Source organism: Clavelina lepadiformis, chromosome 2 (assembly GCF_947623445.1).
Source record: "Clavelina lepadiformis chromosome 2, kaClaLepa1.1, whole genome shotgun sequence".
NCBI lineage: Eukaryota > Metazoa > Chordata > Ascidiacea > Aplousobranchia > Clavelinidae > Clavelina > Clavelina lepadiformis.
In genome coordinates, this window is record NC_135241.1 from 13,879,281 (window position 1) to 13,902,502 (window position 23,222).

Here is a 23,222-nt window from a genome sequence, read left to right on the forward strand (position 1 = left end):
TCGGTTCGATAAAGTGTCGTTCGATCAACTGTCGTTTCGATCAGGTGTCGTTTCGATCAGGTGTCGTTCGATTAAGTGTCTTTCGATAAAGTGTCGTTCGATTAAGTGTCGTTCGATAAAGTGTCTTTCGATAAGGTGTCGCGTCACGCTCATTTACGCACCAATAACTTGACTAACTATTCTTTTTCGTTCTCTTTTCACAGCGGGGGCGCGGCGTAACAAGAAGAATTTATAGAAATGTGTCACTTTTAGAAATACCTAATTTACACTAAATTCACTTTCTTTAGTTTTACAATTATGATGTATACAGGAAGCCAGATGATGTTTCTACTAACCTGTAATAATCTCATCAGTCTACGACGCATAGGTTTCTAGGTTACTCTCGTACTTAGTAATTCTCGTGCGTATTCTTGTGATATCTTATTAATATGTGGGCGGGCCGGCCGCCATGCGAAATCGTACACTTTATGATACAAATATAAAATATAGATATAAAATATAAATCGTCAACTTTATGATATATACATCACAATTCATTAATGCACACCATTACAAAGACCGCACATCACAATGGCTCATTGTTTCAATGTTTGAGAAACACGCAAAAATCTTGCTTGAACTGTCGGTTCGATAAAATGTCGTTCGATCAACTGTCGTTTTGATCAACTGTCGGTTCGATAAAGTGTCGTTCGATCAACTGTCGCCTCGATTAACTGTCGTTCGATAAAGTGTCTTTCGATCATCTGTCGTTTCGATCAGGTGTCGTTCGATAAAGTGTCTTTCGATAAAGTGTCTTTCGATAAGGTGTCATAGTACCCCTCCCAACAAGGTACAGCTGTGTATTTAATTAAGTTAGCACAAGAAAAAGTGTAGCAGTAGTAAGTAGCCACATTGTCAAGTATTGCTTTTCAAGATTATATGATGCTGTCACGACCTTTATACCTGCACTCAATGGTGGGTTTGTTATCATTGATAAAATGCTATACCTCAAGGTATTTGTAACATAAATAAATTTCGTCATTGAAGACAATTTGATGTAGCACTGGAGTACTAAAATTAGGCAAACTAAGATTTTTGATTACTTGGATTTAACAAGTCCAAGTGATTATATTTTTGTACCATCCAATGTTAAAATTTTGCAGAAACTTTTTCAATAATAAACCAATAAATAATTCTTTTTAATTTGTTTTTTTTTGCGTGCAACAGTCACTATGGTTGTTTACTTAGTAGTTACTACTTACTATGCTATTTGTAATATTCTTGTATGTATATTTTGATATTATCAATTATTTTTAGTTAAATTAGGAACTTTTCTATGTTGATGGTTTGGGTGGCCGTGCTAACAATTTTTTATTGCCATTTTTTGTTTTAAGCTCCTAGGATTATACCACTTTTTTCTGTTCATTAATTGTTCATGAGCTGAACACACACAATTTAATTGTCAAGTAATAGACTTGAAAGCGCTAATACAACCACTGGAAAATTTAACAAGCCTCAAATTACATTACGATTGGCGTAGCTTCAGTTTGTCTTATTTTCCAATGGTGTCACAACTCAACAAATTAACAGATTAATCATTGTTGACGGTTCTGGAGAGCAAGTCGATGGTAAACATCAGTTTTCCAAGTGTAAAAGCGGGTATGAAGTCAAGCTGTTACAATCGAATCATAATTGTTTGTAATCTCAGAGGACAATTATTTTATGATTTCTGAAAAAGTGAGATTACTGGCTTGTGGTTTCAGTTTCAAGTTTAATATTTTGCCCACAAACATACTGTTGGAAACGTTCACAAGCAAATAAAATTGCTAACAGTTCCTTTCCAATTTGTGCGTTTCGCATATGCTGCAGGTTTCCAACCGCCTTCCTCGTGCTGTTGTAACAAAGCTGTACCTAAGCCATGTTGCGAGGAGTCGACACAAACCTTTGTTATCTTTTTGGGAGCCAAGAACTTCAAAACTGATGTCGTAGCAGTTAAAGATTTTAAGGTTTCACACTCCTTTTGATGATCGTCTGTCCAGTGCCATTTGACGTTTTTGCGAAGAAGCATGCGAAGGTTTACTGATCGATTCGACAGGTCAGGAATCAATCTCCCAACACATATGTAAATCCCGAGACATGTTAAAAGATCGCTTTTGGTTTCCGGCACTTTTAAACGATTTGTCATGTTGGCCTTTTCTACAGTAGATCTGGCTTTTTTTTTTAGTATTCATAACTTGGCGATGGAACTGGTGTAGAAAACACATTTCTGGCGTAGAATTTGTAGAAATTTTTTTTGCGAAGAACTTGTAAGACCTGAATTAACAGAGTGTTGTGTTTGTCTAAGATGCTACCCCTAGCCACAATATCATTCATCAACAATACTAAGCCTGTAATGTGCTAGAACATCATGCAAACAGTGTTATGAAACACCTCTGGGGCCGACGAAATTATAAATGGCAAGCCGAAAGCGTAAAAAATGGTATCGGCCAAAGGACAACTTAAATGTACAAAGATGACAACAGGAATCATCTAGCTTGATTTGCCAGAGGCCAGATAGCGTTTCAGGATTTGTGAAATACTTTGCACCACAAGAACTGTGACATGATTTCTTTTCGACTAGGAAGACAAGGTCAAACGACAGAAGCCACACTGGAGTTAAACTTTATTCTGTGATGACCTGGGATGGAACCAATACCATTAAAAACATCTGGGAACATTGTTGGAAAGTAATAGAATCTAACCTATTAATTAGTCCTAGCTTCTTAGAACTGTTAAGACCTAGAATCAAAGCAAAATTAAACTTCACAATTATAAACTGAAGTTGAAATGCTTCTTTGTTAAACTCAACAGGCAAGATAACCGGAACTTTCCAGTGTTTTCCTGCTAACCTTTGACAGATTTGTTCAGGAATACGCATAGGATCTCCAAAAGTACAAGTGTTCTGCACTTACCCATAACATAGTAAAAAACTTGGCAAAAAAACTGCAAGCGACTGGTGTGGAATAATGTTGCTTACTTTTCAAACGACCATTCTATGTTATGTAATGCTAGCAGTCTGGATGATGAAGATTATAGTGGGCATGACATTATTGTGTAAAGTAAAAGTTGTCTTTGGACGAACATCTTACTTTTGACCTGTCTTGGTATAGGCATTGGTTTGTAATTTTTTTTTGCACCATTTCCTGAAAGGTCATCAAGGCACTCAAGCTCCTTTTCCTTGAGAAGGCTGTAGTTCAGAGAGAAGTTCTAGATCGTGCTACTTGTCGTTAAACGAATTTAATAATAAATTTTCAGATGAGTCCCATATAGCACGTACTAGTCTGTACTTGCCAGATTTGTATTTGCTGCCTTAATTGTTGCCATGCAGTGCTTTGGTTGGGACAAATTAAATTTGCTTACTTTAACTTTTAATCTTAACACAGTTACTCACAATAGAATAAGTTTACGCATATTGGAAACAAAGCTGTGAATGCTGTTAAAAAGGAAAAATGGTAATGTAAAAGCATAAATGTGTTTTTTGTTATACCGCCGTTTATAATTTTGTGCAGGAAAATTGAGGCATGCGAGTTCTTTATACCTTAATACTGGCATATGTAATGCAATGCTCAACTAATAATGAATGAGTTTTGTGCACCAGAAGGCTCTGCTATTCTGCCCCCCTCACCTCAGTCTCAGAAACAGGATTTTGATCTTAGTGATTTGGAATTTGTTATAGTTTTTCCATCCAGCCGTGCTAAAAATTTACCAGTTTATTGTTATTGTCTTGTCTCCAAATGTTTTGTTATATTTCCTGTTTTGTCAGTCTAATGGTAATGTAATGAAGTGCCGCAAAGATAACTATTCAGGTTCATGCAACTTCGAATTTCATAAAGGTCGGCATGTATCAGACCAAGTGATAAAGTTAACAAATGTTGCTTTTAACGTGACATAATTGCAAAAAATTGCTATAGTAATAATTGTTTTAGGGTTATGCTAATTGTTATAAAAAATGGGCAAAACTAAAGAAACAACAAGGCCAGTGGCAGTTAACTTGTATTCTTCATTTGTTTGGATTTGCAAAACATTGGTTCAGCAATTTATCGAATTAACCAGAAGCAAATTGAACGATTCTGGTGAAGACAAAACTGCACACAGGCAGATCAGCTATTAGTGTTTAACATAAGAGTACATATGAAATATAAGTGGTCGTATCGTTTATTTACGGTGACTATTTTAACAATGTATCAAAAATTACCACTATCTAAAACTCAACATTAGGCCCTAATCCATCTTCCAATGATGCCTACTACGACACTTCACTCTGTTTCGGGCAATTGTGCCAAATTATGTTGTGCTGCCGCTAGACCGCAGGTGTAAACGCAGCTTTGTGCATCAAAATCTCTTGCTATTAATAAATATTGCTCAGCATTTTCTAAAAATCAGTGAAATACACGTACCTGTACAAGTCCTCTCTAGGAGGACTAGTTTTTCAAGTCCAAAATACGTTTTTAACATAAACCTGGCGCATAAGCCCCCTTTGCGTTTTTCTCCTACGACAAAGGAGACAACGGTTTACCACTAATTGAGCATGATCTAAGTTCTATGCATGACGTTCTCATTTGTTACCACTGCAAAAGACTTTAATGCAATAGTAAGCGCCTGCGTTTGACAGTCATTACAAAAACAAGATTCAAGACATGTGTAATGCTACTCATCTTTTTTCTTTGCGAGTAGGCAATGAAAACAAAGAGAGGATGGCTTTAAACGGAAGGGGTTTAATCATACTGACATCATAGCACGATGTTCGCAATTGACAAAGACAATTGAATATTTCACGTAATTCGCAAATTAATTATATTGTGCTGGAACACGAATTATTGTATCGGTCTTATTTTGTCTCTCTTATACGGCGGAATGTACAATAATTACATTTTTAAGCAGTGGACAAACATTGATTCTGTAAATTTTACGACTCAGGTTCCGACTGTTAAAGAGTTCGTAGAAACTTAGTTTAAAAAGTTTGTATACTTGCCACATTCATGCACTAGCAAATCTGAATTATCTAGTTATTCAGTGTAAAATTTCAGTTAATATAAGGTATTCTCTGTAATGGATTTTGTGTAAGTTTATGTTTGTCATGCATAAAATAAAGGACAATAAACCACAAAATACAACAGTTCATCCAGTAATGTGTTTTTTAGAAATTCACCTGGAACAACTAATCTTAAGTTCGATTGTTTGTTTGTTTAATGCTCTGAAAACACACTATTTGAATCGTTTTAAAATTGCCACACCGAAAAGCAAAAATTCAGTTGTTATACGGAACTTTTTTCATACGTAAGTGCTGAGCAATGTAGTATTTTCATATTATCTTATTATTTTTGAATGTGAAGTTGAAGTTCCTGTATCATGATCATTTAGATTTGTTCATGGAAAAGGAGCCTATGACTCATTGAGTGGAACAGTTAAAAAAAATTTTGACAGAAAGCATGTACAAATCTAAAAACAAGTTGGCATTAAGTCAAAGTCCAAAAACAAGTGGACCATAAATCAATGAGTATTTGTCAGTAAACATACTGATGAAAGGATTTTTAATAATACGTAGTGGTTAAGCAGTTTTTGACAAAATTGTATCGCAAATTTGGTCTCCTTTTATGACACAGAGACCAGTCCATTATGATGTCATAACGTAAAAACAATATGCTTGATGATTGGGGTTTGTATTAGGTTTGTATTAGGTTTGGTAGTACAGTAGTAGTAGACTAGCAAAATGTTTTGGATGGAATACGTCTCCATAGGTAGGTGATCTAGCTGGTAATGCTTATTTTCAATATGCGATTGCCACAGATGACAGTACATGAAATGAAAAAGCATTCTTGTTTTTCCGTAGTTATCGCAAAAAGTTCCTGTTATACATTTGTAATCGTATGTGGCTCTTTAATTGTCTCCATAAGGTAAGGTTAAGACCAAACCAAACATACCATAGTTAAAAGCCAATTCCAACTTGTATGTAAGAAAATAAGAACCAAGTAAGAAAACAGTACACTGTCAAACGTAAACCATTGCGAATGTTGAAACTCCTTGACACAAACGTTTAAGACAAACGCAAACAAGTAGTCAATAAAAAAAAGCAGAAGGTACACGTCAATTAAACGAAAACAAGTGCGGTAGTCTCAGCAACAATGCATAACTTAAAAGGAACATGACACTAAAATACAATGTGGCAATGCCGCCACACACTCCACACGCCAGTTATAATTATCCCTATTACTCTTTACTTATTTGTTACAGAAAACATTCTATTCATATTTGATCCAAATACCTGAGTCATCCACTCTGTTTCTGTTGTGAGGTAATAAAAACCGCCATCCTCGTCATAATGAAGCGAAGAATTTGCCTTTTGTGACACCTATAACTGCTTTACCACTACTTATTAACACAAGTCCTTTCTCTAGTATATTTACTGACAACTACTTTTTGATTTAAGGCCAACTTGTTTTTGGATTTGCCCCTCACTTTAAGAGATTGCCTAAAATTTAATTTAGAAGAGCTTTGAGCAATTTAATGTAGGATTTCAAAAACACAACACTTTACCAAAGTCCGGGCACGCTGCGCAATCACCACGCTGCAAGTTGCAGGGATAAAAATAAGGACATGCAGTACTTGTAAAGCAGGCCTGTCTTATCAAAGTGTGCATAGAAGTAACTATATTATTTCACAAGTTCTGTTATGTTTAAATTCCCACACGATTTCACGTAAAAAAGTACGAATAATATAAGCTTAAAAAGGTTTTTATAATATAAACATTTTAAACGTTCTGGGCTACACAGCGATTTCCAGAAATTAAGCTTTTGCTTACATTGTTACATTGTTACTTACATTGAGATTGTTACAGATTAAAAAAATAATTTAGGGTATATATCGGCCAAAATCGGGAGGAGGCTAATACGCAGTGATGTGACTTGGCCACATTAATTTGGGTGAATATAGCAAGCCCTATCGATACAAATGGATGGCAATGGCCATAGGCCGCACTCACATAGCATGGGCGATTGATTTTAAAGTTAGCAAATTATACAATTTAAGTCTTCACAATGTTATACAGGGTATCATCATCATCACGTTTTCTTGTGTAATGGCCAGAGGATCACAATACACGGGGCCAATCAGGGAAATAAAGGTTCTCCATTTAGTACGATGTTGGGCTAATTTTTCTACATCATTGAACAAGTCCAGTTCCTTTAGATTTCAGAACACTGTATCTATCAATTGGGTTTGGGAAGCACCAGTGAACCCTTCCAGCCTGCGTCTTTAGGGTTAAACTGAAGCAGAGGCCGGATTTTGTGAGTTAGCCTTCACGCTGCTAATTCGTGAGTTGTATATTTCAAAAGAAGGCATTAGTGAATCAAGCTGGCCCGATAATGGGGAGACCTTTGTGCAGTGTATAGTTGACTGAAATGTATGCCAACATGTTTACAATTATTCTTCAATCAATACCAAAAACCTTTGTTAAAATAAAAGTTTCATGAGTCCAATCACTTTTCACAAATGGCAGGTTAAAAAATTCAAGTGGACAATTACATTATGACTATTCTAATTTAGGGAATTCTCAATTTACGCTCAAACTATTCACAATTCCACTTACCACATTTGCCATGTCCAGAAGAGAGAGGAAATTCAAAACCTGCAACAATGTTACACTTAGTAAACAATCATAAAATATTAACTTGAGAAATTAAACTGTAAATAGTTTCATAAATATAGAAACTAATTTTCAGGTCGTAAATTAATTTATTTCGTTTGATTTATGACATCATACTGTCAGTGCATACAATATCACAAGTTATTTTTAATTAATAAAAATTGAGAGCAAACTGTCCAAGTTAAACATACATAAATCCATTCGCCAAAAATCTCTGTGTAAATCCACCACCAAACCCTTTTCTAACTTAACCATTTTTGTTCATGAAAATGAACAAAAGAATAGCAAAAATTTTATGAAAGAACCTACCCATAGTCTCTCATACCAGTTACGAGACATTAATGTACCACTATGTTTGGTGTGTAAGACCTTTTTAATTTGATGAAAAGCAAATATTTGTTGAAATCTTTATTCTTTTAGATGGCATCCCAGTTGATTTGTATCAATAATTTACAGCTGGTTCACTCACTAGTTCACGTCATGCAAAGCAATTTTGCATAACATTGGCAGGAAGATTTGATTTATTCATATGTTTACGACATGCCAAGAGAAGACAGTTCATGTTCAAGGAACAAGTCACAAACTGTTTTAACAACTTTTGAAAATTGGTATAAAAAAGCCCGGCACTTTAATGATGCTGGCCTCAGAGGCCTTTCAGTAAAAAATGAATTCTGTCTTATCTTGACACCGTTTAACCTTTTAAGAAACAGAAATCGAAAGCTTCAAAATGGTTTTGCTGTAGGCAGCAAGGGAAACCAGGCACATGGAACACCAGTAAAGAAAGGCATTTGACGCCATATTTCACCTGTTTTCTGAACAATCGTTATCAATGATAAAAATCGACAATATTGAACAAGTCATTAACAAAACTTGTATCTATTTAATGGTCCTGGTCAACAGTTCTAAATTTGGGCAATAAAATGTAAAGAATTCTAATTAATTTGAAATCCGGTTTTCACCAAGCGTTAGCTTGAAAAAAAAACGTCTTTTCCCCAATATGTTAAAAACATGTTGAGGTGAATGATACACAATACTAATGAACCAAGCCATCAATGATCAATAGATATGATGGTATAGACCAGTGTAGACTATAAAATAGATACATATCAAAAACAAAAAATTGAAAACAAAAAAGGAAACCATTGCTTTATTGGAATTGGAAATCGTAACGAAATCTAACAGCACAGCAAACCATCACTTGCTTTTAGGAAGACCATCTTTTGTATAGTAGTAAGTTAGCAATTGTACTGTCAAGTGTCAACAACCAATTTCTCTGCAAAATTCATAGATCCATTATATACGAGGTATTTTATATTATCTCTTAAAGGGACTGAAGAAGTTATCTGTTGTATATGATAACGGATCCGTTACAAAATTGAATGCATAAAAAAAGTGGACAAATTGTGGAGCGTAATTTAAGAAAGTTGAAAAACCGTTTTTTCAGCTTCGATTTATCGGTTATTTTTAAAAAATTGAAAAATGGTAAAAACTGGTTTTGCAACACTATACTTGCACAAAGCTAACTCAGCAACACAGGCCCATGTGATGAGAAATGATTGCGGGGTTCAAGTTTAAACAGCAAAAGTTACAGCACTCTTAATTAAAGACGCTATAAAAGACAATTTGCCCACTTGGAGACCAAACTCAACAGCTTTTCTGCATCTGTTAACCTGATTGCCCATCGTTAACAACGGGTAAGATCCTTTTTCGGCAAAGTAGATACTTTCAAACTTTTAATTTCTATTATGTTGTTTAAAAGCTGTTAAAATGTTTTCAAAGATCACTAAAACTTGTATCGTAATGTTTTTTAATGCCATCCTTTATTGTGATGCTTCAGTTGTCATCGAATGGTATATGAATTGAAAGATTAGCATCTAATTATATGCCACAAATTTGAATTAGCTAAGATGGACATTTCAAAGTTTATTTAAACACGATTAGAAGTTGCTTGCAACCAGCGAGTTGAATCCATTGTTTAGGCTTTCTTTAAGAATGTTGCAGTTTAATACCAATAACTGGCATCACAAATAACCACATTAAACTCGATGAATATATTATAATCTCATAGACTCATAGTCAAAGCATTGCAGAAAGCTGCCTCGTGCTGCACTTTCTGTTTTCTTACTGGCGCTTTTATTATCTCGTTTCACAACTTTCGCTTTCCCATCTCACTCTTGTTTATCTGTTCCATGTTTCGCTTTCTACCCCCTTTTCGTTATGTACTTTCTCTTAAAGTAACACCTTCCATCATTGGAATTCAATGTGCTACTTATCTTTAATTTTAATTATACTTAGCCCGTTCCATGGCCATACAGATGATTTCTCATTACCTAATGCAATTTAGGCAAGATATCGAGAAATAAAACGGGCCGTAACAATATGGCGAGACTCTGTAGTTCGAACTAAACATTTTTAACTTTTCACCGTGATATCTTTGATCACCATTATGACATCATACTGCGTATCGGTAGTATTTGTTCTATTTTCTACAGTATGTTTGCGTAGGTTGAAAGTAGTCATTGGTGATGTATGTCAGAAATTTGAACATGACATTGACAGTAAAAACTTGAGAGCGATTATTTCACTGTATGTAGATCAAGCGGTCCTTCTTTAAAAACAGGCAGTTAGGTTAGGAGAAAAGTTGGGTATGCAAAAGCTGATTTTAGTTACAGTAGAATTTGCCTATATCGACATCTCAAGAAGATGAAGAAAAAGTGTCGATATAGGCAAAGTGTCGATATAGACGAATCAATATAGATTGTTCCTAAATTCCGGTTTTAGTTCAATGTAAGGGCTGGTAAGGGTTAAATGTGTACTCTAATCAGCCCTGCCGCTTAATTGTATGTTTTTGCGTACACTACGGCAAAGAACAACACAAACAAGATCGTGAAAAATAATGGTAGCTGTATTTACACGTAATACGCACGCAGACGGTACTGACGCGGAGCAATATAACGTTACTACAGTAATGTACAGGTCAATATTTACTTCCTTGCAAAAAATCGCTAATTTTTTTCAGTTTTGTTTTTGCGACAGCTTTATTTAACACATGTTGCTGAATTTCTGTTAGCGAATGTAAAACTTCTTGTTTGTCGTCGCTGCTTCTGAGGTAGCAATCTAATTTCCTGATTTCTGACCGCGCTTCTTATGGAGATAGGACAGCATGTTGAACGTCTTCTACAGAAATATCTTCATCATCATCACCTTCATTTCCTTCTTCTCTACGTTCATCAACTGCTAGCTCACTCAAATGCTGCTCACCGTGATTGTTTTGCGAATTACGAGTCCTTTATCGCTTGTAGAATAATTGAAAAAACCATAGGTTTCTGGAATTAAACCATCCAACATGACGATTTGTGGACACTGCTCAAGTGGTAATAACTAATAAGTCATAGTGGCATCATATTAACGTCAAATACGACTAGGTATCCTAAACCATCATACAATAACGTCAAAAAGTCGTAAGTGGAATTACGTCCCGGAGTCAAAAGAAGAGCTACAACTGTCACTATAAACGAACAAAATGCTCTGGGGTATCAAAAAAGGTGTCGATATAGGCGAACTGTCGATATAGGCGAATTTTACTGTATTTTGGATTTAATTGAAGTCAGGCTAAAAGGTACATTTAAGACAGATTTAGGTTACTATGTTATTACATCTAAGTTATCAAGAGACTGTAAATAAAATCACTTTGAACGCACAACTTTTCCGGGGAAATAAAAAGAGAGCAAAAAACATTACGATATTGAACGCAGATAATTTAATTAATAAAGGTGACAAAGCAATTAAAAAATAAAGTATAGGCCACTGTATTATAGAGTTTAGCAAGTTTTTAGAAGTAAGAAAATTTAATTTTTTTGTGAATATGAAAATGGGCTGGTTACCTTTCCATTTACTGGTTATGTTCTGCAGAGCAAAATTGTTGGCTGAAGTGCATAATATCTCACTTATTCATCACCGAGTCGTTGGGAAAGACTCATCTACTGAATATTTTACTCATATTTATTATGAGAAATTGTTTGAAGGGCTTTGGAGCCGGAGTCCCGGAGCCGTGCATTTTCAACGGAGCTGGAGCCGGAGCTCTACTTGAAACTCAAATGGAGCTGGAGCCAGTTGTTTGAAAAATAGCTCTGGCTCCGATGTATTTCATAAGATGCTATGCTACTAGCCTACTACTATTGGCTGCATGCACATAATTTAAAAGCAACCTTTCACAAAATTAAGAATTGTTGCTTCTTTAGCGCCACCTTTTCTAACTAACTCAGGTTGCTGGGGATTTGACAGCAGAGTAGTCACATGTTCGTAGCTGCTACCGATGGTACTGACTACTGACTGACGGATTTGATAGTTTTCACTCAGGTATTTAGATTGATAGTACCGTAATTCCTTTAGCCAGTGATGCAGCAGGAAAGTTGTGGATATTACCTTTGTTTAGTTTATCCATTTAGTTTATGCTAATCCAACCTTTTAGGGCACTTAAAGATCTTAATTCTGTACTAACGATATGAGTAAGAAAAGCCAGAAATCTGCCGTTGTCAGTTATTTTGAGAGAGTGGATGGAGAGGGTTATATTTGTCAAATTGAAAAAAATGAAGAAATTTGTGCAGCCAAATTAGGATTAAAAATGTTCAATTTGAAACGTCACATACAACGGCATCACCCTGATATTTTCAAAACTGTTCTTGAAGAAGAGCAACCAAAGAACAAAGAAGATATTCAAGACAGCAGCACAAGTAAACAACAAATGCTTTCGCAATACTTCCACAGTGAAAAAATTAATGTGTCAATGACAAAAGAAAAATTCAAACGACATCTCATTCAATTGGTTGTGGATAATGGTGTAGCTCTTACACTCTTCTCCTCACCGGCATTTGTAGGTTTGCATGGAAAAATGGCTGAAAAACTTGGTGTTTCACTATCAAGTATAAGAAATATGGTTCTATGTGAAGCTGAGAAACAGAAAAAAAAATTAAAAGAGGATTTAAGAGATAAATTTTTGTTTTTGAAACTAGATGCATGCACAAGACACAGAATAAACTATTTTGCAGTAAATGCTCAGTTTGTTGACTCTAAAAATGAAGTGAGCATCTTTACATTGGCAGTTAAAGACACAGAGAACCAACACTCCAGCGATTTTATCAAAAGGATGGTTGAAGATGTTCTCAATGACTTTGACATATCCAAGCAACAAGTACTGGCAATAGTAACCGACAATGCTTCCAACATGACTCTGGCAGTTGAGAAATTGGCTGAAGACTGTGTTGTTGATGAAAATGAAGATGATGTTGAAGTAGAGGACATTCCAACTTTAGATGAAATAAGTACATTGGCTTTTGCATACCATTCAGAGTTTAAAAACATGTCGCATATGCAATGTGCTGCCCATACATAGCAGCTTGCAATCCGTGATGGGTTAAAAGTGAGACATGTTGCTTCACTGATAAGCAAAATTCGCCAGGTGGTGACAGCTGCAAGAACTCCGAAAATTGATGCGATTTTGAAGAGAAAAACCAATAAAGGGGCTATTAATGACCAAGCTACAAGGTGGGGTAGTACATACCTTATGCTTGAACGCCTTCTTGAACTGAAACCGGTCTTGGTAGACATTGCACATCCAAATGTATCACTGTCTGATGGTCAATGGAACGAAGTAAAACAGCTGGAAGAGTTGCTTCGTCATCCTTTCGTCACAACCAAAAAACTGCAGTCTTCCGATTTGACACCAGGGTCATTTTTCAAAGAATGGAAAAAACTACTTTTCCAGTTTTCTCAAATTGGTGGCAATTTGGCTGATGCCATAAGAACATCCATGGAGCGTCGTGAGCAGGCGCTTTTCGCCAATGATGTGCTGCTGGCAGCAGTATATGTTGACCCAATGTAAAGGGTAATATTAAATGATGAGCAACATTCAAAAGGGAAAGCTACTTTACTCGAAATTGCTCTGTCTATGAAGGATCATGAAGAAAGGAGATTAGGTAAAAATCTGCCACAAGGTGGAAATCAAACCAACATGGGAGAATCAGCAAACTTTTCACCCACCTCAGAAGATGAGGACTTTGAAAAAATTCTAGATCGGCAGGCAAAACGTCGCAAAATTGCAGCAGAAGCTACAGGTGAAAGTGCACTTCAAAGGTATAAAATGGACATTACCAATGCATTATCCAATATGGAAAATATTGATAGGTCCTCAAAAGTGGCTGTCATGGATGCAATTTCCATGTACCCAGATATTCTGCAAAAAGTGGCGTACTCAGTTACAGCTTTGCCACCAACACAAGTGAGTGTGGAGAGACTTTTCTCCGCATTGCGCATCATTCACTCTGATTTAAGATGCTCGATGAAAGAAGACTTGACAGAGGCAATATTATTTCTTCGCACCAATGGTTTTTGAGCTTCTTTGTTGCAGAAATAAATGTTTTGTGTTCATTGATTGTGTTGTTTTGTTTGAGATTATTTTGAAACGCTAGATATTCCTAATTAAACGTTCATCCTTAAAACTCAGTTTTTGACGTAATGGAGCCGGAGCAGTGGTATTAATGAGCTCCGGAGCTGGAGCTAAGTTATAATAAAAGAGGGCTCCGGAGCTGGAGCCGGAGCAATTTAATATTTACGCCTGCTCCAAAGCCCTGCGAACCGTTTCGTTTGTCGTTGGTCGAAGGTAATTTAAACTCGGTTATCCAACTTTTTTGAAACTACTACTTTTACACATCATCTAATAAAGTAAATAAAGTTCAAAAGATGTGGAAGAGGTGTTGTTGCGCTGGTTCAAACATGCCAAAACGAGAGGACTGCCAATCAGTCAATGGTCCAATGCTTCAACAAAAAGCAAAATACTTGGCTCAATCGATGGGCATCACTTTTGACCCGTCAATAAGTTGGATTCAGCGATGGCATTGTTTTCAAACGACAGCATGGCGAAAAACAAAATCATAACTCTGTAGCAGCCGAACACTGGGTGTCAAAGGTATGGCCTAACATACAGCCCAAGAATCCTGCTTGCGACGTTTCCTACTGTGGCGAGACAGGACTATATTTCCGAGCATCGCCAGAAGGAACAATGTGCTTCAGAACAGAAAAACTATCTGGAAGTAAAAAATCAAAACAGCGTGTAACTGTGCTATTAACAGCGAATATGGATGGCTCTGACAAAAAAAAGCCGCTCTTGAAGTCATCCGTCGGCGACTGATCTTCCAAGGAGCGGACATGGACAAATTGTTTGGACTTGAGCGATAGATGTTAGAAAGCATGTCCAAAAATTCAAAACAGAAAACTTTGGAGAATTTTTTTAGAGCTGAATAAATTGCGTGATTTCATTTGTGCAGTTTCGTTCAGTCAACTTAAATAACGAATTAATTATTTTACAAAGACAACGCAAAATTTCTGAATACAAAATTTCTAAATGTGACTTTGGTGAAACTTTGGCATGCAAAGATTACATCTTCCTTTAAAGTGTTGTTAAGTGAGCTGCAGATCACCATTTGTCAGATTCCATGTAAAAAAAGAGATAACCATACAAAGGGGGGCGCCTAGACACAATAACATCACCCCTATATCTGCCACAGGATATCCTACAGTGTCACAGGCATAATCCAATTTTTGCGCCTTGTAAAATTCTTGCATAGTAAGAAAGTAGACAACACACACCGTTGCAAAGGCAACATTGATTGTATTTTCAAAGGCACTTTAAGTATCTAGCTCCAGATTTGGTTCTAGATGCATGGTTTAAAGACATATTTGAAAAATAACAACAAATAGCAAATGCCTTATCACAATATCCAGAACAGCTAAGTTATTTGAAGAGGGGGCACAGCATCTGAAAAGTCAGTTTGTTCAGATACACAGCGACATACCCCATTTTAAGATTTAAAATAATTGCAATTGATCTTTGGCTATTATTTGGTAAATGTATCAGTCTTGTCAGTTACCCTGGAATCCTGGTCAGCCAAGAATTGCTACCAGGCTGTCAAATACACGGTTAATTACAAACATAAAAAGGTACTTTTGAAAAAGAAACAAATCATTGTCATCATCAGCATCGAATAACGTGTTCAGTTTCACATGGAGTCACCACTGAGAATGAGATGGTTCTCTCCAACCGCTGGCTATTAAAACCAAGAGTGTAAGGAGCCATGCATTTACAAAGCGATGTTTGATAGTTACTGACAGTTTGTTGTAGCGACAAGCAGAACGCCACAATATCAATCACAGGTCTGCGTTGTTTTTAGCATTTGCCACGTTAGAAAGTCCCAAACCTGTTGCATGTAGATTAAAGCGAAATACTGGCTTGAAAGAAGAAATTCTGTTATTTTAATTTAAAAATTCTACTCTTGACTTTAGGCCTCTGCAACATTAACTTGATTTGCTATTTTAGTCATATTCCAGTATGAGGTAGCCTCAGGCATGCTCATTTCACGTGCAAAATTTTAGTGAGCTTCTTGCACAGTGACATTATAATTGCTGTCAAGTTTTTGTTTTCTGAAACACAATTTTTGTAAAAACCACTTGACCAAATTACATTTTATTAAAAATTATGAAAACAATTAAAACAAAAGAAACTTTGTACAATGTAAAGCAAAGAACACCAAAACTACACTGAGTACATGGCTAGATTATCTGAACATAAGTTAATCATGGCATGTTATCAACAAAATGATAGTACCAAAATAACAAAGTTCACAAGACTGTGCCACCAGAAAAAAAATAGTCAGAAATTTTCCCATGCATAATGAATTATTTTAATTAGAAATAACTTACCCTAAACCAGTGCAGCAGAAATGCAAGTGTCACAATTAACTTGTAATAATCTTATGTCTCTTAAACATTACATGGCAAATCTGCAAAAGTGCAATAACATCAATATAACAAGTTGCATCACCCAGTTCATTTTCCATTCAAACAAAATTATCTGAAAAACAGTTGTGAAAATAATAAGCAAGACGAAAACTGATGCTTGAAATCAACTACACAATGATATGACCCGGGGCACAAATAGGGTCTAGTATAGTTGGCATGCCAGGTGCCTTCAATATCTAGGGCTTTAAGAAGAACTATAAGTAACTGAGCTGTAGCTTTATAACATAATTAATGTACATAATCAGTGTACTTCAGTTTATTTTAATCGACCGGATAATTCAATCAACCGCTTTAATTGTACAAGAGCAAACTTTATACATAATTGTCACATTTACTCAGACAAACCTCCGATTATGTGAAAGAATCATACACAAGCATTTTCAGTGTTTGTGATGTAAGAATGGAATGATTACAGTATTCACTAACTGTATTATCAAAAATAAGACATTCAAACTAGAGCTAACCTCTTCTGTTTCAATGGGATTCGTTATTTTTAGTTTAGTTAGTGAAGATAACTTTGGGTAAAAAGAATTTTAACTTTAAGGCTTGTTTGAAGGATTTTTTATTATAAATGTTTTTATTACACATAAATGACCCCTAACCGGGCCTAAAGTTTGCATTTCTGGACATTTTCATTGCCTACCTGCTACCATTTGACTGCATAATAGCAAAAGAATATGCAAACTAGCAAATATCTCTCGTAAATTCGGACAAACTTAATTATCCACTCAAATCAGACAAAATTACCTGTTACCAAAGTGGTCGCGTAAAGTTTAGTTAACTGAATAACAGACCTAACATGGTATTAACCGTTCTTATTTGTAGGTAGTAGTTATATGCCACAATGAACACAAGTATATTCTGCAAAAATAGCGATATCGACATTTTTATGAACAATGCACACTAATCATCTACAAACACCATTGTGCATTATATTTTTCTGTGGCTCTAACGGGGAGTTTTTCATGTTAAACTAAGCACAAAACCTATTAACTGATCTATCATTTCCTTGCAATTATTAAAGCAAGAAAGATATTCTTTATTGTAATAATTATGTACACTGGTAGGAGGGATGGGATGATACGAGCCCATACCCCATTAAATTCTGTGAATATTGTCTGCTTCAAAAAATCGGGCAAAAACAAATACTAACAAAGGCTAACCTGATTACAACAGCACTTATAAGTTTATCGACTCAACAAATGTTGATCTAGTTTGATGGCCAAGCTGCAAGTGTGAACATTCCTTACAATGAAAATCATATACTGTCTATACCGGTGTATAAAACTCCTCCAAGTTTTTCAAACCCAAAATAATTTTAACAAATATATGGCGTAAAAGTGCCCCCTTTTTTAAACAAAAATGTCTAGTCAAACGTCAACTTCTAACAACTTTTCAAATCAGAATTTATTTATGTTAATGTAAAAATGAATTTTTCCAAACACTGTGGCATTAAATATGAAAAATGAAAGATTACACGCCCACTAATGAGTTGCTCTATCTGTCAAGTGACTAATGGGATAAATCTGGACCATGAACATTTTTATTTCAAAGATGGCGTATGTATGGTAATGGCGTAACATTTTAGTGTACTTCTCTGACCATACGCAAAAAGTGTTTCCAACTAATCCAACACATAATATTATCAGCGTGCCTTTGGTAGCAGAATCGTCAAAAGAAAGAAAGTGGTGTGCTTTGAAAGATGACATGATAAAGAAACTTCTTAATTGTTGTGTAAGTATTCTAGTATAAGTAGCTTGTTTTGACCTTGGTCAGCATTAGTGATCGTTTTTCTCATTTCTTTTTTTTTCTGATTGTGATTAGATACATTTGATTTTTCACATTTTCTGCTCTAGAACTAGTATATGTAACTATTTCTAATAACAAACATGACAGTTCCGTCATTCAACTGTGTTCGTCTGTGATACTTCTCATCTTTATTAACTCAAATATTACGTGCTTAGCGATGCACGTCGGCTAGGTCAACATAAGAGCAATTCACGTTGTGCCAACTCTTTCTTTGGCTGCGCCTTTGTTGATTGTTTTTGTGTGGGAATTCGGCGCATGACATTTTATTAACAGCTAGTAGTTAGTGGGTGCTTTTCACAAACATGACTATGGATATAGTTAAGTAAAAGGTATCATGCAAGTATGACTCATCGCCAGTAAGTACAAAGACAAGCGTGTAATTGCAAAGTATTCAAAAATTGCACAAAAGACACCCGACTTGGCTATATATACGAGTGCAGAAATAGATATATTTCACTAGTTTAATGAAATAACCACAATGATAACTACTAACCAAATAATTGTACAGCAAAATGTGACCTATTGTATCCGGTTATATTTTGTTTTTATTACTTTGTTTGTAATGTCGTAGTAACACAGTGTTGTCGCTCAAGGTTGATAGATGTCTACAGGCCCATGTAACAAAGCTGTAGAGACTTCCAGAAGCGCTATGCATTGTGTTTATTGTGTAACCTGAAAATTATTTTCTGTGGAAGCAAAATCACGATGCAATGTGTATGCCAACAAGGACCACTGACACGCTTTTGTGGGAAAATTTTAACCACATTCCCGCCAGGTATTGTTGATACCAATGCAGTTACATTTGAGGTTGGTCTGCACTTAAACCAGCTTGGAGTATTTCAAAGAAATATTAGAGAAAAAAAGTTGTGCAATCGGTAGCAAGGTTGGGAGAAAAATGTTTGCCTTTTTGTCATAAAAGCAGTTCAGAAAATCAGTTGTGTTGCATGCTAGCATAGGAATGAGGAAATAGTTGTTTTAAGCAGGGCACGCAAAAATTATTTTAACTGCCGAAGGTGGTGCTATAACATCTCAACATCATGGCTGTATCTGCTACTGGATACTTGCAAATCACATGACAAGCGAGTAAGACAGCGCTACAAAGTCGTTACACAAACAAAATTGTATGCCACAGATTGATTGGGAATTTTCTTGCGTGGCGTGTTGTGGTAGTATTGTGGTAATAACAAGTGATAAAATGTAAACATACTAATATTGTATTCCACTGCATAAATTGCCATCTGGCAGAGAAAAGTAGCTTTATGAAATTTTCCATATGTTTAAATATGAAAATGAAATTCAAGGTGTAAATAAACAGTTGGCGTAAAATCACAAAATGTCTGATTTCTTCTCCTCAACGCAATCTTAAATAAGGTTTGACCCAATGCCACTGCTTGCACACAAGGTTGCGCAACAATAGGGATGGCCAAAGTAGAATCGTAATCTAGAATAGAGATATAAATCTAGAATTTCGAATCCAGGTTTTCAAATCTAAACATTTCATATTTTGTGAGTTGCAACAATGTTAACAACATGCAATATAATTTAACTAAAACAATCCTAAGTCCTGAATAACTCAGCAGCAAACGCTTAACTTTGTTGTTTCAAAATCTTGCAAGTACTGTAGATCTATAGCCCATTTCTGAAGCGATAAATGCAAGCCCAAAAAGCAGCAGTGGGCTTATATGCTATACCCATTTCAACCGTGCAAAATTGTCATATACTACAGAACTTTGAATGAATGAATGCAAGTTGGCAATCTGCCCAAGAAATTTAAAGGTGGTCGGCGCAATTGAAGTGCATTTTTGTACACATCAACTTTGTCATTAGCATTCCTTTAAAAACTACAAATGTCCTGAACACCATGCATCTTTCTATACTTCCTGCTTTCAGAAAATTATGACACAAAGTAAATGATTCCTTGGTGACACACTTACAACATGTCTTCTGAGCAAAAGCTTGAGAGTTGCAACTTGTACGTAGAATGAATAATAATAAAAAATGCTTTCTATTGTTTTGGCTCTTACAATCATTCTACGAACATGTCTTTTGTTTACATGCACGGCTTCGAAGTTTTATAATAAATGCTCTTTTAAACAACACATCAGCAGTAATGCGATTAATCTTTTCCCCGCATAGTAGGTTTAGTTGTCTGTAGAGCAATTGCCTATTTCCATTCCGGTAATTGTTTTCCCTTCTCTGCAACTAAGCAAAACATGAGCTTGACATAATGTGGCACATTCAGTTGCAAGTGAAAGTTTAATTACAGTACTTGAGTACCAATAACAAAAGTTGGAGCCTAGCCAAAAACCTTTTCGACATTACACATTATCAACCACGCCTTGGCCAGGCGTCCAATGCATGATGATTAATTCTACGTCACTGCAACTGGAGTTATCCTTTCTAGTCTGTCTGGATCTAAATCTGGAGAAAGTTAGATGAGGGAGTGTTTCTACCAAGACAAGTGAGTAAATTTATTACCTCTGTATTGTGTAATGGAGACTGTTAAGACTAGGAAACGAGCTCCTAGGTGGACGCAACTAGAAATAGAAGCATTAGTGATTTCCATAGAACATAATCGAAAACATATTTTAGACTCATTTTTAACAGAGGTAACGGCAGCTTCAAAACAGCAAGCTTGGAAACATATCAATTTGTAGCAATAGAAATCTTGTTTCAGGTAAACTCCATGAATATTTCGGGTATGCAAAGAACGTCAGAACACGTGGAGCATAAATGGTGGGATTCGAAAAGCTCCGCCAGAAAAGCAGTCGTCAAGTGGAAGAAGGAAGACTCCCAAACTGGTGGAAGAGTAAATACTGCAACATGTCTGCCAGACACACAGTTCAGAGTGATTTCAATTATCAGAATGCAGAGCGTAACTGGCATTGGAGGTGCTTCAGAACTAGAAACTTCAACAATTGAGTGAAATTCGATATTAAATCGAATCAAAAGTTAATTAGTCTATTGTTTAATGCAGTCGTAAAAACGACAAATCCAAAATTGTCCCCTACAAGTGTAACCTTACAAAACAACGAAGACTTATCATTTTTAAACAAGCCAGCAAGTTCATCTGAAAGCTTTCTTGGATTGTTGCAGGACAAAGAACCGATAACTTTTTCATCCTGCTGTAAAAGAGTTGCCTCAGTTCCACAACCACAAAAAAAAGCTAATCCAGAATGTGAAATCCTAGAAGTGCAAAAACAAATTCTGGTGCAACTAACGCAATTGCAGTCTACCCACGCTGAAATACTTGAACAACTGAAAAAAAGGAATGAAATCAAAAGTGAACAACTGGAAATGCAAAGAATGCAAGCAGTTCTACATGAAAGTCTCAACTTTACTTACAATCTCTATGATTCTGCGAGTGCTTAATTTTGCATATTTTCCAAAAACTGTAGATCAACATATTAGCTTTTGTTTTGCCATATTGTTTGAAGTTTGTTAGAAAAAATGCAGTTACACGGGCGTAATTGTAAACTATATAAAGCTACTATTGTACAAATACAGAGGCACTACTTTGACGTTTTATTTAATCAATCTGAATCTGGAAACCATTGACTGTATTCACTGGGCGACACTTGGAAGTTTGGTCTCGTGAAATTTTTGGTATTCTTGTTTGCTTTCATGTTTGCCAAGTTTTTTCTTGCAAGAGGTAAGCTGTATTAGGCTGGCAAAATGTTGTTATTTTTGACAAATTTCACCAATAAAACACATAAAGAATTGTAGTCTACTGTGCGCTTTCTGCAACGATTGTAAATTTGTAAGCTATCTCTATGCAAACCCAGCAACAATGTTTGCTCAAACAGAATATCGCTCATGAAAAGCATGAGGTTATTCGTCTTCTGTCGCAGTAGACTGTGATGCCAAAGCTGTTGCTGTAGGTAAAGTTATACTCGGTTGTAGTATTGGGATTATCTGCCTTTGACAGATGTTGAGTAGAATAAAGCAGAACATACTGATTTTGCGTGCTTTCAACGGCGCATAGCATAACCTGCATCCTGTGTGATCAATGAAGCATCATCGTTGCTTCAAAACTTCAAATGCTCTGCAAAATTGGTAGTGATTATGTATTTTACACCAATAGAAGAAAACTTATCCTTGATTTGATTTTGATTTCAAGAAAAGCAATTGTTATTTTTGCGATTAAAGTAACGTTGCTTTTGAGGTTATACTTACTTTTCTATAATTGATCAGCATTTCTTGTGGGCTTTGTTGTATCTTGTTTCGGCAGTTGAGCTCAGACCTGAGATCGGAGTCATTAATCATGACTTCATCGGATAACTACTGTCTCCCAATAATAACCCAGTTCCATACTCTCCACTTTCAAACTTTTCATAAATATTTGAATGGCGAAGACTAAATGAATCGTGGCATGAACCAGGGTATTTGCAAACACCCCGGAAACGACATCACTGACAACAATGAGTAAAAGACAATGTTGTGCTGCTGCATCATCAGGCATATATATAAAATCATTTTTTTGTACAGCAAGCTGTCAATGAAGCGTGCTAAAATGACACTGACCGTTGGCCGAGCGACCTTGGCATTGTCTTTAGCTGAACTCTGAAAGCTTCCAGAAGCCAGCAATTTGAGAGACAATAAAACCTGTTGCTCCACAAACGTGTTTGGGGTTGTTAAGGTTATTTTTAAATCATCCCTCAAATTGTACTGATGCCTCATCATTCTGTACTCATAAATTAGTTCAAAGTCTGATTTTTGCAAAATATCTTGCCTGTTACCTCTTAATCTTTTAGTTCTACTTTGGTTTCGTATCGCCAAAAACACAGCCATTGCTAAAACAAGTATTTTTAACAAGAAATAATGCTTACTGAGTGCCTTGAGTTCCTCGTTATTTAACGTGAAGAAAAAAGGAATTTAATGAATGACAAAAAAGTTGTAA

At 35.8% G+C, this 23,222-nt stretch overlaps 1 protein-coding gene across 2 annotated transcripts in view; it reads right to left on the bottom strand.

Annotated features, from left to right (window-relative positions):
- LOC143445914 (tyrosine-protein kinase CSK-like) overlaps window positions 1–16,531 on the bottom strand; it is a 47,989-nt gene extending 31,458 nt beyond the window's left edge. Inside the window, exons 1-3 of one of the 2 annotated variants that reach the window (XM_076945312.1) lie at window positions 16,415–16,484; window positions 7,604–7,642; window positions 4,416–4,508 (exon numbers count right to left, since the gene is read on the bottom strand). Coding sequence is in view for 1 of the 2 variants with exons in the window: in XM_076945311.1 (XP_076801426.1) it covers window positions 7,604–7,615 (12 nt within the window). In the remaining variant the exon portion in view is untranslated. Of the gene's footprint in view, window positions 1–4,415; window positions 4,509–7,603; window positions 7,643–16,414 lie in introns of both variants that reach the window. The other variant, XM_076945311.1, reaches the window with a different exon arrangement.
- Window positions 16,532–23,222: the final 6,691 nt, after the last annotated feature.